Raw genomic sequence first — 15,438 nt, 5'->3', positions numbered from 1 at the left:
TAAAGAAAGGCATAAATGTTACCCCAACCTTGGGTACAAGACCCCCACTTTACTGTGACAACCTCGCAAGACCCTATATGATGGTAACAACAAAATGCTGCACACAAAATGATACTGCAACTTAACGCGCAACAATAGAGAGCTTTGCATTGTTAAGCCACCCACAGTTTTTTTAAACATGGATGATAACAGAAAACCGAGCAAACACACTAGAAAAAGATAACATTGCTCTCCAAGCGCTCGTGCAATAATGAAAGTGGCTTTGCACGCTTATAAACAAAGACGGAAGCTCTACTTTCACTTGGCTCACATATTGCATGATGTAGAGCATACTGCCACAAATGCTACCAATATGAAGCCAACCTAATCAATATTGTCAGGTGCATATTTTGCTTGTTGGCAGTGTTGTTGGCCGATTTATTTCAGAGGCCTTTAACAAATCTGCTCTTACAACCTCAAGACCTGTGCGCTGATTGCGAGTCCTCAACAGCAGAATGCACTGTTTCAGGACGACTTGTTTTCCTTGCCATCATTTTCATTTTCTTGCTTATCAAAGTGCTGCTGTTCACCATGCATGGCGTATTCATAAACTATGCCCATCCATTCTATCAATACAATTTTAAAGCCCGTTTAATATGAGCAAAGCATAACATCTCATACAATTTTAACAAGATTGCAAATGACAACTTGGCGGTTTAATACAACTGCTTTTTATACTAAACTGCAGCTTAAATACTACGAATAATCTCGTCAAAGCAGCAGTTATGTTGGCGTGTCCAGACATTACGGATGAAATGAAATGTAGGCTTTCAACTTACTTCTTGATGAAATTGCTCAGATTCTTTACAATAGACTTCTGGGCATGCTCAAGAAGTATCTGAAGAAAAAGAAGTCAATAATGCTTACAAAAAGTTGTATTTGGAGGTCACCAAAATCAGTCAATGCCGCTTCGAATAACTGTCACGTGGGAAGTGCTCACCGATTGGTACTTGAGTACGTCCGTAAGGATCTGTATAAATCTATTCAGTGATTGCTGAAACACATGAATCAGTATTAGGTGTGTTGGGCAATTAATGAGAAATCTTTCTAGCTTTACGACAATATCAGCACAAAGTTTTTTCTCCTACTAACCACAATAGGTGCATTGTCCTTGAAATATCCAACCAAATCCCAGATTCCATTGATGAAAGCACTATGATGAAAGAGAAAAACAAACGTCAGAGAGTGTTCTTCAGAATCGTGACCTAATTGCTGAAACTTGCGAAGTATGTATATTTTTATGACTAGCTGCGCCATGAGACGTGTTTTGAAATGAGACAATACGCGCCATTGACAGCAGAAATTCAAATCAATGCAGATAACGCCGAGTGGGCGTACTTGTACCTTTTCGCCGTAACATGGCTTTTTCCAGTTTCAACCATATGAGTGCATAGTTTTACCAACTGAAAAACGAGATCAGATGAAGCAGTTTTAAGAACTGACCCCGGGAACAAAGTGGACAGCATGCTTCAAACGTGAATCTTCGTAGTACTCACTTTCTCGAGCTTAATTTCTAGTTGATCGATGCTCTCTTCATTTTCTTCTAACGCCTCCCTGAGAACGAAACAAGTTCGGAATTCGCTTGTTTAATACATCGTAACACGTTTACTCCCGCTGTTAGGGTTGGAACTGTATTCTACAAGAACCTTCGTCAAATGGCGAAAGAGGAGAAGCCGCTACTACAAAGGATATCATCTTCGATGCATCCTGTCTACCGACAGGTACGACGTAGACAAGCTGAACAGTTTAAAAGGAGGGCAGCGCTCATTCTCTACGAACACCGTCGAAAATGAGCAAAATCAGACGTCAGCACAATCTCAGTACGCTCCCGGACGAAACGATAAATTGCAACACCCGTACACCGAGAACAGTTCAGACCAACCCACCGAAATTTCGGGGAGTCCCTGATGCACTCGTCGAGGTCTATGATCGGCCTCATGATGAACCGTTGTACTCAGATCCGATGCCAGCCCATTTGATCGCTGCGGTTAACCCCGGAAACGCCACGGAGGAGTCAAAGCACCAGCTGAACCGCAGATCAACACAGCACCGCCAGCTATGAATCATGAGACTACAGACACCCCACCTCTTGAACGTGTGCGGCGCAACTTCATCGTCGGACTCGAGCCAGCGTGCCCATCTACCTAATCTCTCTAGTCCTCGGAAAAAACGGAGCGGCCAAAAACCACGGCAGGTGCTCCGCAAACAATTATGAGACGGTGAGACAATGCAACTGGCTTTTTCTTTTGTATTAATAATACAGAAAGTAATTATTTTCAAAATACAAACAAAACTCCAGCCACCAAGCGGCAAAAAAGACGTCGTTTTCTGCTAGACCTCTGGCGGCTGTTTCAAGAGCTTCCGTTGCAACCCTCGCCCCTCCCCCTTCGCTGCTGTCGGGCTGCGTTGTGCGTGCGTGAGTCGGGTCAGTTCGATTGGGACCGCGGCTGTTGTGTCAGGTTGCATTGCCGAACAGCCCGCTCGTTTAGCTTTCGTGGATAAGCTCAAAATCGTAAGTAAATCAGACAAGCTGCTCTGGAACTCCGCGAGCAGCTCGTTTAGCCGGCGTTCTCTTCTTGTTGCCCTTAAGCTCCCCCTTCGTGCGTTTGCGGTGACATTGCTCGACCTTGGGTTCGAAAGGGGATAGCACCCCCTGCTGAAGGTTACGTCGTCGGGTTAACCGGATAAGTTGATTTAGCGCTTTAGCTCAGCTTCTGATCTGATCGTGCATGTATTGCAGCTATTTGTCTGTTTGTTTGAGTGCGCTATCTGAAGAACTCGCATGAGTTTGGGTGCCGCGGAGCCTTCAACGTTATTTGCACTGCTGTCAACTGCGATGTTTTCCTTTCGTTTCTAGTGCCATCATGCCGATCAAGAGGATATACGCGCGCCAAATTTTCGACAGCAGAGGAAACCCGACCGTAGAAGTCGATCTGCTTAGCGAAAAAGGTAACCATGCCACTGATTTGTGTTGGCGATCCAGCCCATTGGTGCTACCAACTCGCGTTTTCTTGCTTGCGTGAGAATGACAGTCTGTGCACTAGCCCTTGGCCGGAGGTCTCGTAAATCTTGCTGTCGTGTGGGAATAATCGCGAGGGCTCACAGTCGTGACCTTTTGACATTCTCTTACGCGCTGCAGCGGTTCATTGCATAAGCTTTCCAGTACTTCAGCATAGCTGTTCTAGCGTACGTTCTAGAGTAGCGTGCTTTACGTTTGCCGAAACTGTTTCGTTCTGGCAATATCCATTTGCTGTCACCTTCATATTTTATCATGAAAACGGAAACTAAAGTCCAAACAATTAGCTTTCAAGGCTTGGATATGACAGCTGTCACCGTTTAGGGAGAATTCCTGGCCTTCTACACCACTGGCATGCGTCCAAAGCCAGTAGTCTCAAAATAAAAGTCCAAGGCCCTAGAGTGTGGGGGGATATTTCGAGTCACCTCATCTAGTGTTTTATTTTGGCCAACTCTGATTCCATTCACACGTCTGTTCTCTTGACGTTAGTTTTTCACTAAATGCTGAGTTAATTCTTGTAACTGACTTTCGTCTTTGTGCCTGTTCAATTCTCATAGCTTCATGATCAAAAGCAGCTGGGGCAGGACAATACAATGTGACGTGTACAGTGCTACAAGAGTTCACAGCATTTCTAAGGGACTACCCACGCAGTAAGATAAAGAGGAGCGCCAACTGTGGCCCAGAAAAAAATAATTTGCTTGGGCCGATAATGTCCCCGCGCCGCCGGCCGCCCAGCTTTTACTTTGCGCTCTACCTCTTTCGCGCCCCTCTCGTCATTGGGCCTTTGTACGTTGCTCGCTCTTCGCAGCAGCTTGTTTCCCTTCGCCGCGACATCTGTCTTCTAACATGTCAAACTGTGCACGCAATCACAAGACGCACGCGGAATCGAAATTATGTTGCGCGGCTGCAATGAGCGGCGGGGTAATCGCACACCACCACATATGTGAAGACTGCTTATTCTCTAACAGGGACCGTTTAGTCTGGAATAACCACGGCGGACTGAAGAATATCGATATAACCCAGGAGATCTTAGATGAAATCGTACAGCGACGATTTAGGAAGAAAACACGAGAAATGAGCCAGAGTAATATCGCACACGTCAACAAGCCATCTAGCCTGATTCGGCTTACGGTGAAGTGGTACAGTGCAAAAATCGTTCTGTCTTGGTCGCATGCTACCCTGCTGCGCGCTTAGCGATTTATGCTTCTTCTGCACACGCGCAACGTTTACGTCCGCAGTCGACATAGGCGTGCGGCAATGATGCATACAGTTCCACACAAGAAATTACGGATGCCGCCTTGCCATGAATATGGAAAGGCTCTGTCAGCGTCATTACGGGTGCAAAGAATTTCGAATGCTATCTTTGCTTCAACCCGCATCGTAACTTACAGCCCGATGTTCACTGTCACTGTGCAGTCGTGTAATCTTGTCAATGCCGCCAGCGCATACCTCCAGATGCATTGCTGAGCAATGTATTCTGATGACCTGGTTTGGGAAAATAAAGTTGTTCTAGAATAAAGAGCGAAGCCGGGTAATTGCCTATATTGCGTCATAAGAAGTGCTTGCGTGTTTTAAAAAATTACATTTAATTTAAAATAATTTCAATTAAATTAAATTTGTAACTTAAGCTGAATATGCCCCGGTCTTATTATCTTATTAATGGTGGCATCGACAAAAGTCTGCCCCCTGCATGTCGTATCTGTGTCGTAATTAACAGCTGCACAACCAGTTGAGGGGTCGCAAGTACTCAGAAATTAGAGAGGTAGGGGGAGAAGGCAAGTGATGTGTTGAAAAAGCTTGTAACATATTGCTACTAACTGGAGTTGTGATATGGAAACATTTCTCGAAGCGTGCCCCTGGCGTGGCTGTTTTTGCACTACTCACAACTAGCCTGAATTGATGAAAGAAGCAGCTTTTCATGCAATTCAAATCGTTAAGTTGATTTGAAACTCAGTGTTGCCTTCAAAAACACCTAGCCCCAATCATCATTTTTCAAGCAACACTCCGCGTTTTACGTGCGCTCTGCACCAAAGAGCAAGCTGCTTTCGACTGTGGGGATGTAGTTCTCTGGAGCGCCGTGCACTATACAGTGGTGTGCTATGTAGTACTAGCAGTACGCATAATGTAATGCGTGCTGTTGTATGCAGTTCCAAAAGAGAAGAAAAAATGCTCGGGGCTACACCCCCGCATGATACGAGCAGAGATAATGAAAATATTCTGCATGTGAGCTCACTGTTTAGCATTCATTCCGGTTTTAAACCAGCAAGTTTAGTTTACAAGTGGCGAGAAGTTGGAGGGCACTTTTAAAATCGCTATTTGTTAGGACTAGTTGGCTTCTGTCGGCATTTGTAATACATGTAGCCCACAACAAATTTCCAATTTGCAAATATACAGAATGTAGTGCCATTCGTGGCCCGAAGTGCAGACAAGAAAGCGTTTCTCTAGCGGCCAGATGTCTGAATGTGGTCTCTACATTTCGTATTCCCGTTCTGCGAACAAATCCTTAACGTATCTTAGCCGTACGACAACTTAATTCTGTTGGGTGCCGGTTACCCAGGAGGTGCTGTTGAACTAGTCAATCAGGCCCGCAACAGACGCGAAGCTTCGCCAAACGAACCACCTCCAAAGCAGACGGCAAATTCAGCCGGATGCGCCTCGCCGTCGCGCCTTGCGAACTGAGCAGCTCCGGAGCACGGGGATCGTAGCGCCATCTACATTGTGCTCCGCGAGTGAGGGACATTAAGGGCCTGTCGGAGAGAGCGAAGTCAGCGCTCCTGTTTATCTTACTCCGTGGGGACTACCGTAAAGTTGCGAGAGAACGCCCTCTCCCAAAACATTGCCCACCACCCTTTAGGGGTGAAATATTCAATTAACTAAAAGACCCCAAAGATTACCCTTCAAAATTTATGGCTTTAGCCCCTATATGTGAACAAAATAACAAACTCGAATCATCTTTTGATGTGTAATGCAATCACTTATTTGTACTTGCCGCCCTTGACCCAAAAGTTCGCCCCTCTTGTATTTTTTTCTTAATATCTCCGCAGTTCTGGCTGGCACTGTGTCCACTTTTTTGTAGTTTCTCACACCTAACCCAAAAGTTCGCCCATCCCGTACTTTTAGACACGTCATGCGGGGTAAGGTGGCACTGAATTTGGTCCTCGACTTTGCGAGCTTCGCTTCGCTCACAGTGCGATCTTCAACTGCCGGCATAACGCGCACTGGTCGTACTAATCAGTAATGACCTATGACACCGATCAGTCGGATCTAGGTTTTAGCTGTACAAGCATTACCATACATAAATAAACAATGATGGTGCAGTATTCATTTGCTTCAAATCTGTTAAATCTAGTTTCTGATCTTTTCAGACTATTTAAAAATTTAGAAACCATCTCTACTTTGCTTTAGGTTTAGGAGCTTTCTCTTTGTGTGAAACTCCATCTGCCCGCGTAGAAATTTGACACTAAAGTCCTCGTGAAGTAGCTTACAAGCAGCTCTAAGAATCCCAATTTGTTTGTGGCAGTTTTGTAAAAAAAAAAAAGCATTTTTTTGCCGGAATGAGAGCCACAGTTATAGTAAATTTACCTTGGGGTATCTTTTTCATACATCTCTAGCATACTGAGGTGACGGGGAAATTGTGAAAGGAAATTCCTTTGCTGCCGCGTGGCTGCTGGTTTTGCGCAGCAGTACGCAACAATGAAGCACTGCATACAATAATGGGCTCACGGAAGCTACGGTACAAAGAAATCTTCCTTTAACCATTCAATTGAGCCCGAGCTTGTGTGCACGGTAAATCGGCAGAGATCAAGCACAATCACCCGGGAAGAAGTACTATGAAATAACAACCTTGGCAGATCAACCAAGTGCACATAGCAGACGAAAAAAGCTGGCTTTTTTGGTTCTCTCCAACGCTACTGCACCGAATATTGCTGTATTTGGTTCTCATATTTTTGGCACATGGAAACTGCCAAGTGTGGGCAGGTCACTATTTTTAAAGCCAGTCATATAAAAACCACTCTTGGTGTTTAAAATCCCTGTGAAAGCCATGACTGTTACCAATGGGATAGGTGTGTAAAAAGAAATACAGTGCGCAGAACCTTCAGTACACACTCCACCCTCTACTCTCTATCCTTATCAAATTGAAGGTCACAACGCTCCTTTTGACATTGTGAATTCGTGTAGACGCTTCGCGTTTTAAAAATTTATCGGTGCACTTAAGTCTGCTTATGTGCTTTGTAGGTGAAAGCCTGGTCATACTTAATTAACAACTTCTTTATTGCTACATCATATTTGCGTCTTTCTTTGCTTTTTTTTTTTTTTTTGCACAAATTACTTTGACCTGCTTCTTTACTGCTACACTGCATTTGCATCTCTCTTCACTTTCATTTCTTCCTTTTGCAGCAAGAAGTACACACTATTCTCCCACTTCTAGGTTTCCAATACAGCGTTTTGTGATCCGGACACATTAGTCCCCTCCAAGCTCCCGATTCCTTGTCAGTCCCCTTAGTGTGTACCTATGTGCCACGAAGAAAGGAACGACAACTTTAGTTCTACCGCTGACAGCGTGCAGTGATAGCTTAGGGGTAATGCATTGGACTCCTACCGCGCAGACCCAAATTCAAATCCCATCGAATCACATGTTTTTTTATTTACTCTTTAGAATTGGGCGGCCATTTTTTTTGGCTGGACAACAACTAGAATGATAGACTGTCGCAAAATGGGGCACTTGTGCTGCGGAGATGTGCTCTGGGCAGGGTCATTCTCAATGGCTTCCCCGCAGGCTTATTCCGGGCTGCCGTGCCGTCTGGGGCGTCCACCGGAATCCATGAGGCCCTGGAGCTCCGCGATGGGGACAAGTCCATGTACATGGGCAAGGGTGTCTCCAAGGCCGTGGACAATGTGAACAAGATCATTGCGCCGCAGCTTATTGCCAAGAACTTTGACCTCACTGACCAGACGGCCATTGACGAGTTCATGCTGGGTCTGGACGGCACGGAGAACAAAGGTGCGTAGGCTGAGAGGCCTAGCTGTTGTCGTTGCAAGTGTGGTGGTGGCATTGCTCCCTAGTAACCTTCCTTCACTGTCAAGTCTTTGCTGTGCTCAGGACTGACTGTGCTTTCCTCCTTAAGGTTTTCCTCCAAGTTCTGGGGATTTTTTGCAACGATAGCTCTAAACTCTTGGTTGCTCATGAGAAAAAGTAAGCATTCAAATTGATTAGCAAGTCACTCACTGAATAAACAAAAAACTGCGAGAGTAACCAACTTTTTCCTATTTTTATTGCTCGTTTATAAGTGCTTATTATTAGTTAATGTGTATTTGTGTATTGCAGCCCTACCTTGAAGAACAGGCAGTGTGAGTAAGGCTGTCATGTTTTAGAGCCTACCTCACAAGCTGTGGGCAGAGTTAGAGATAAAGCTCCAGGGGTGTCGTGCTTTTCCAGCAGCACACAGTACTGAAGGGCGGAGGTTTCTTTCTAGACTCATCACTACAACAACCTCACTTGAAGATAGTTTGATACAATAACAACTAGAGAGGAATCTGGCACTGCGATCTTACGCCTCGATGCGTGTGATGGGTAGTTCTGGATTCGGATTGGCGCTCTATGGCTTGTGGAGTTACTATGGATTGCAGGCAGTTTCATTTTCATTTTGGATTTACAGGAACACATTTGCCTACACGGGGTGTTGGAAGAAGCTATCAAAAATACGTTTCTCCTTGAACTGCATGCCGCGCACGCACTGACGCCGCCCTGAGTAGAATGTTTTATAACCAGAGTTGAGAATTTGGTGGGTTATCAATTCATTGCCGGCACAGCGGGCACGAAAGCACAAATGACGGCGCTCTCTGCGGCGAAGTTGTCTGCGAATTAGGAGTTGCTGCGGCGCTGCTCATTCGGCAGAGCAATGTATTGTCGAAACTGACGACGGTTGCGAATCGCTTGGAACAGCCACACCTTCCGTGCGAACGCCGGCTCCTACGGCATAGACCAGCAGTACCGGCGGCTGACAGGAACGCAGCTTGATGAATGTCACTAATTCAGGCAAGAATAACTTCTCCAAAGGTAATCGGTTTCTTTTTTTTTTTTTTTATGAGCACAAAACTTTTCTCTTCCTATTATTACAAACCCCCAGCGCCGAAACTTTACAAGTAGTTTTTAAAGAAGTCCACGTCCTGCTGTAGTTGGTGGCAAATGGCAAACCTGCTCCACAAACCTCCTCGACTCCGCGTCTGCTTTTTATTTAAACGCGCCATTTTATTTCGTACAAAACCTGTTTTTCGTCACTAACTTTCTTGTTTGCCATGTGATTTGTAAATGGCGAATCGGGCAATAAGAGTTTTTTTGTCAAAAAACACAATTTGTGCAGCCAGAGGCCCGTTTTGATCCTACGCAATCCGGTTCCAGAACTACCCATTATTCCCATTGAAGCACAAGCGCCGCTGCCATGTTCACGTTGACACTAGCGCCAGTTTCCCCTCTAGTTATTATTGTATGAAACTCTATGCACTTGACACTGCAAGTCGGGAGGGGTTCTTAGCTGCTTGTTCTTTGCCTTCGAAGCGGCTGAGGTGGCGCCACCTGTGAGCGAACTTTGCGGGCACGGCGCCTCTCCTTTTGCCCAATCGGCCGTGCTCCCTTGCCCTCCTTTGCCAGGCAACCTGGGGGCCAATGCGATCCTGGGCGTGTCCCTGGCGTGCTGCAAGGCCGGGGCGGCCCAGAAGGGGGTGCCCCTGTACCGGCACATTGCCGACCTGGCGGGCAACACCAAGGTGGTGCTGCCTGTGCCGGCCTTCAACGTCATCAACGGGGGCAGCCACGCGGGCAACAAGCTGGCCATGCAGGAGTTCATGATCCTGCCCACGGGCGCGCAGACCTTCCGTGAGGCCATGCGCATGGGCTCCGAGACGTACCACCACCTCAAGGCGGTCATCAAGGGCCGCTTTGGCCTGGACGCCACGGCCGTGGGCGACGAGGGCGGCTTCGCCCCCAACATCCAGGACAACAAGGAGGCCCTCGAGATGATCCAGGAGGCCATCAGCAAGGCCGGCTACGCGGGCAAGATCGAGATCGGCATGGACGTCGCCGCCTCCGAGTTCTTCAAGGATGGTGAGTGACTCGGTCCCTGGGGCTACGTGTGGTTTGGTTTTGCCGCTTCCAAACAGTCCACGGTTGGGGTGAGGAATCGCCTCAACTGCTTCTGTTGATAAGTTACGGGGCTACTAAATTGCCATTCCATTTTCAATTACTGCCTTTATTTTAGCACTTGAGACCACTGCTGACTGAGTTTATGATTTTGTGTTTTTAATGTACTATCTAAATACATTCAGACGAGTGAAGTGATTACCGAGTATTTCTGCATTGCAGTGGTTTTCCTTTTGTGCCTTCAATTTAGGCCTCGCGCATTTGCATGTCGCGCATTATGACTAGACTCTTCATTGCACTCTATGCGCGGGGCTCCCCCTCTCTCCCTCTCCTTGTCTTTATTTGACTGCTCGCTTTATTCATACCTGCAGTGTTTGAAACCTGCAGTGTTTGAAATGCTTTTCAAGTGCAAAACTAACCCGGACCCCTACCTTCGGCGCGCCTCGAAGTCTAGGTGTAGCTTCGGTGCATTAAACCCCACTTTTTGAATTTTTCAGTACTAATGCACAACATGCGTCTCCTCTCGTGTACCCGCAGGCAAGTACGACCTTGACTTCAAGAACCCCAAGAGCAACCCCAACGACTACCTGGACAAGGATGCGCTGAAGGCCCTCTACGAGGACTTCATCAAGTCCTACCCCATTGTGTCCATTGAGGACCCCTTTGACCAGGACGACTGGGATGCCTGGACTTCGCTGAACACGGCGACCAAGATCCAAATTGTCGGGTGAGTGCTCTCGTCTCGCCATCATCGCTGGTTCAATGCATGCGGCAGGAAGGGCAACTTCCTGAATCATTACAGTCCTCTGCTTGTAGGAGTTGATGTTTTGCTCCACTTACTAACGTCTGGAAAGAAGGGCATGTTTTCTAGCAACGCAATGGTTCTATTGTTGGTGTACCTCCCCAGGGAGTTTTTCAAAAGTGCTTATTAAAGTGTGTGGGCTAACGTACGGGATAGCAGAGGACCCTGGCTAGCTTTGCTAGAGAACGCTACGCGCCGTACACTAGCCCTGCGGAATCCGAAGACTCACGCACGGGTTCGAGTACTCACATGCGGTAGACAGGCTCCGGCAATCCAAAGTGAGGCTTTATTGCCTGGCAGATACAGTGCATACACCAGACAACACGACTATCGCTCGCGGGGAGACAGTGGCTCCTGTCGCTCGCTCAAGCCGCTGGGCTCAGACCTCGATATCCGTCATCACGGCCGCGGGAGCAGGGGAGGCATCCCGAGGCGACCGATCAGGGCAGAATCTCTCGGCAGAGTCCCTGCGGCACGCTCTCGCGGGCCGCTCGTCAGCTTGGGTGGAGGAGAGGTCTCCCCCGGCGATCGAGAAGAGGGCGGCGAGGGAGAAGGTGACGAACCGGTCGTCCCTCCCCCTCGCCCCCCGCACACGTTCGCGGCGAGCCGGTTCGGCGCGTCACGCGGAGTCATGAAGAGAGCACGACCTACGCGACACGCCGGCTACCCAAAATGGCGGCTCCCAGCTCGCCCCAGCACGTGTGCGGACAAGGCAGGGGGGCACAAGGATCCCCACTAGTGTCTTGTCTCCCTTTGGCTTTTTTGGTTAATCTGCTGTGCGGGCGTCGGCAGGGGAGTGCAAAAGCGGCAGCTGCTACCTCCCCCCTCTCCCTGTCCCCCTTCAAGACAAAATCATGCAATGAACCAACTAGCCCAGCTACAAACCCCCCAACATACTCACTTGTGCTGTTCATATATGTGGCAGCTTAGCAGTTGTGGAAACACAAAAGCACTGGGGACGATATAGTGCCAAATCACTGATGCCTTTGCATTCTTGCAAAGCTTTTAGACGTCCAATTACTGTTCCTTGTGACTGCTGAACACGAGGTCGCGGGTTCATTTCCCGGCCGCTGCGGCCCCTTTTCTGATGGAGGCGAAAAGCAAAAACGCCCATGCGTTCGGGATTTCGGTGCATGCTAAAGATCCCCAGGTGGTCAAAATTAATCCGGAGCCCTCCACTACGGCGCACCTCATCGCCGGCGTTGCGTCAGTGCGTTAAATCCCACAATCATGCCAATCAACTGCTCCTTCTGACCAATAAAGGGGCAGTGGTCATTTCTTTTCTATTTACCACTTTTGTGGTGAAGAGAAAAGAGATGGCGGCATTGCATATTGTGGGCTTCGTCGTAAATGAGCGTGAATGAGGCGACTGCTTCTTGCATTATGCGCTTCACTTTTATGTTATGCCCGATTACGCCAGAGGGATCATTCTGATTTTTTTTTTTTTTTCTAAGATTAGCTGATGTCAGTAGTTTGATAGCAACTGGTGGTAGAATAGTGTTTGGCCTGTTAGAACGAGGAGTGAAATGCAATATGCCGAGGTTTTATTTCTAACTAACCCTGCAACCAGAAGTTCTCACAACCTGTGCTGGGCTACAGGGCAAGGACCTGACAGTGTTGTAAGTTGCAGGGCTGATCACAGCACTCCCGTAAAGCACTCCGTAAGGGAAAGAACAACAAAAAGCGTGGTGGGGGGTTATTTGTCTGTCACACTGTTCCTGAAAAGGCTCGTCTTGTTGACATTGGCATTGTGTCTCGTTCTCTTTCCAGGGATGACCTGACTGTCACCAATCCCAAGAGAATTCAGATAGCCGTAGACAAGAGTGCCTGCAACTGCCTGCTGCTGAAAGTGAACCAGATTGGAAGTGTCACAGAGTCGATCAGGGCGTAAGTGGGTCTATAACATGCTGCCATTTTTTATTGTATCCGTTGTCTTCACAGAAGTGCCACCACGGAATGCGGTAAAGTTCCAAGTGGTCTCAGATTAGCGTGGAGCCCCTCATCTATTGTTTCTTGTAGTGCTCTAGGGACTTAAAAATGTTGCCCGTACTAGAGTGTCTCTTGTAACCTTGTTTCTTGTATGAGATGTTGCAAACATAGTGAACATAGTAAAACCAGCCAAGCCATTTTCAAATCTCTTATAACTGCGTGTCTATTCTAACAGCATCTCTTGCAACGAGCTTTCACTCTTAGTTGTGCGTTTTTTCCTGTTGTCCCTGTTATTCGCCTTTTTTTTTTTTTTTTTCCTAGCATGAAATCATACCTTGTATACGTATGTGTTCTCCTTGCTCTCTGTGGCATCTCGTATTTTTAGTAGAACAGTGCTTTATGATGGCACTACATGTTGCGATGCTATTAATAGTGTTGAGGAAGTGAGATTTCTATACTCTAGCCGACTTTTTCGGACCTGAAGCGGAACGAAAAATAGTCCGAATAAAAGAGCAGTCAGAAAAATCCGCGAGTCATTACTCCTATTGGACAACTGGCGGTTCCTCGGGAAAGTCTGAAATGTCCATCAAGTCCATATTTTCGGAGTCTGAAGAAGCGGTCGGCTGCTGTGCCTGTTAATGGTCTACATTCATGTGAAGGCTGTTACGCATTACATAAGAACCCAGCTGCAAACTGCTATACTTCCTTGCGTGGCTCCTCTGTCATTGCATGTTAATGCCCTGCTTCAGAGTTTCCTGAATGGGTCCCTCTTGTTGCAGGCACCAGCTGGCCAAGAAGAACGGCTGGGGCACCATGGTGTCCCACCGCAGCGGTGAGACGGAGGACTCGACGATCGCCGATATCGTGGTGGGCCTGAGCACCGGACAGATCAAGACCGGTGCCCCCTGCCGCTCCGAGCGTCTCTGCAAGTACAATCAGCTGCTCCGCATCGAAGAGCAGCTCGGAGCTAACGCCGTGTACGCCGGCAAGAAGTTCCGCCACCCCGAATAGGACGAAGACTACGGCACTGCTGCCCACGGGCACCGCCTAGGTCACGTAGTTTTCAGCTGACTCGCGTAACTGCCCCCCCTCTCTCTTCCCTCCCTCTTCGAGGCTTCTCCTAGTCATCGGACAAAAATCCTCTTACAACAGTGAATGACGCACCGTCTGCAGTCATGTGCAAAATCGATACCGAAAACGTGACCTGCTCATTCGTTTGGGAGAAGCAAAGTCCAAAGGTAATAAAAAATTGGGCACCTCTCGTAACTTGTATGCGCCTCAGGTGACAGAACCGAGCTGATGGGTTACCCCCACCGCCATGTGTGGCCCCACCAAAGCCGAGTTCCTATTTGGTGAAGGTATTGGAATCCAGTCTTGCCAGATCCTCTGTTCCTGTTTTGTGTGTGTGTATGTACAACGCAGTCTCGTGTTCTTGGTGTCCAGTCATTTGCCGCATGGCTGTGTGCTGTGGGTGCTGAGTTGCGGTAATAAAGGTAATGCAAAGGATTGTGTTGTTCCCTTGTTCTGCGTAGTGTATTCTACATACCCATATTTTACTTTATCCGCTAGGAAAAGGCTTTTTTCAAACTGTTTGTGGAAGCCTGAAGTTGTGCTTCATTATCATCTACTGCTTCAGGGGACCCATAGTTTATTCCACACTGCTGCTTAGGTGCTGCTTATTCTTTTCATGGCTAAAATATTGGGTCAGTCTGTGGACTTATTCCTCAATACATTTTCAAATTTGGGTGTCAAAGTGGGAAAGAAGTGCCCCATTTTGTCAGTATGCTGTACCTCTGCACAAAATATTGCTTGTCAACTTATTCCACATCTTACATGTTACAATATTCCTAACATTGCTGCTGCCAGCAGGGACTGCTGCCTGTTCAGATTTTCTTTGTCATTATTGTCGGCTCTTCGCCTAGAACAAGATTGCTCCCCAGTTATGCAGGATTATCTTGTGAGAAGCGATTCTAAGATCTTTGGTTTGACACCCTATAACAACCCTCTCTCTCCCCCTCCAAGTCTGAATGGCAGACACCACGGTGGAGGATCTCGTGAGCTCCTGGCATGCATCATCTGCTTTAAACCACTGTAGGCAGCTTGGACAGGCTTCGTACAATTTCTGACTGAAAAGGTTCAAAATGTGAATCTTCTGATGCCTCCTGACCACTTTCCTCACTAGTTCATCTTGAAGATACAAGTGCACACCACATGTAGTCTGTGTGCATGTGTGCAGCCTAATCTATCTAGCCTCACTTGGACTTAAGCAATGTGTTCTGGGTGTAATTACTACTAGTCACTTGGGTTCAAAGTCAACAATGTTGCTTACGCCATAATGCTTTCCTGGCTGAACAAATTTTATCACAGTGTCTGAAATCCTACGGTGCATGCTGGCCAACCAACAGTACATTTTTACGAAGCCCATGCACAAATGCAAAAATTGTGAAAGAGTACATTTATGTGAAACAAGTGTAGCAGCTGCTGCTTAAGCCACTAAACTATAGGTTGTTTACC

The 15,438-nt window shown here is 47.3% G+C and overlaps 2 protein-coding genes across 3 annotated transcripts in view; one reads left to right on the top strand and one right to left on the bottom strand.

Annotated features, from left to right (window-relative positions):
* Cenb1a (Centaurin beta 1A) overlaps nt 1–2,292 on the bottom strand; it is a 28,432-nt gene extending 26,140 nt beyond the window's left edge. The window contains exons 1-6 of one of the 2 annotated variants that reach the window (XM_077676893.1): nt 1,926–2,292; nt 1,536–1,593; nt 1,384–1,442; nt 1,132–1,192; nt 980–1,033; nt 819–877 (exon numbers count right to left, since the gene is read on the bottom strand). In XM_077676893.1, the coding sequence (XP_077533019.1) occupies nt 819–877; nt 980–1,033; nt 1,132–1,192; nt 1,384–1,442; nt 1,536–1,593; nt 1,926–1,978 (344 nt within the window). In that variant the 5' untranslated portion in view covers nt 1,979–2,292. The remainder of the gene's footprint in view (nt 1–818; nt 878–979; nt 1,034–1,131; nt 1,193–1,383; nt 1,443–1,535; nt 1,594–1,925) is intronic. The other variant, XM_077676894.1, reaches the window with a different exon arrangement.
* A 110-nt stretch (nt 2,293–2,402) lies between these two features.
* Nucleotides 2,403–14,431, top strand: Eno (alpha-enolase). The gene is made up of 7 exons (XM_077676895.1): nt 2,403–2,551; nt 2,897–2,988; nt 7,833–8,057; nt 9,705–10,157; nt 10,731–10,920; nt 12,766–12,882; nt 13,704–14,431. The coding sequence occupies exons 2-7, from the start codon at nt 2,904–2,906 to the stop codon at nt 13,933–13,935; spliced, it is 1,302 nt and encodes a 433-aa protein (XP_077533021.1). The 5' UTR covers nt 2,403–2,551; nt 2,897–2,903; the 3' UTR covers nt 13,936–14,431.
* The last annotated feature ends 1,007 nt before the right edge of the window (nt 14,432–15,438 follow it).

Source organism: Haemaphysalis longicornis, unplaced genomic scaffold (assembly GCF_048455015.1).
Source record: "Haemaphysalis longicornis isolate Haplotype H1 unplaced genomic scaffold, Haemaphysalis longicornis Haplotype H1 scaffold_7, whole genome shotgun sequence".
NCBI classification, from domain to species: domain Eukaryota; kingdom Metazoa; phylum Arthropoda; class Arachnida; order Ixodida; family Ixodidae; genus Haemaphysalis; species Haemaphysalis longicornis.
The sequence above is the reverse complement of the archived record's forward strand: the minus strand, read 5'-3'. Positions and strand labels throughout refer to the sequence as shown.

Excerpts from the sequence above, each read along its gene's own strand:
- Eno (XM_077676895.1), top strand. The coding sequence starts at position 2,904 with ATGCCGATCAAGAGGATATACGCGCGCCAAATTTTCGACAGCAGAGGA. Across the intron at positions 2,989-7,832 it reads CGATCTGCTTAGCGAAAAAG|GCTTATTCCGGGCTGCCGTG; the intron begins GTAACCATGCCA and ends GCTTCCCCGCAG. Across the intron at positions 10,158-10,730 it reads CTCCGAGTTCTTCAAGGATG|GCAAGTACGACCTTGACTTC; the intron begins GTGAGTGACTCG and ends GTGTACCCGCAG.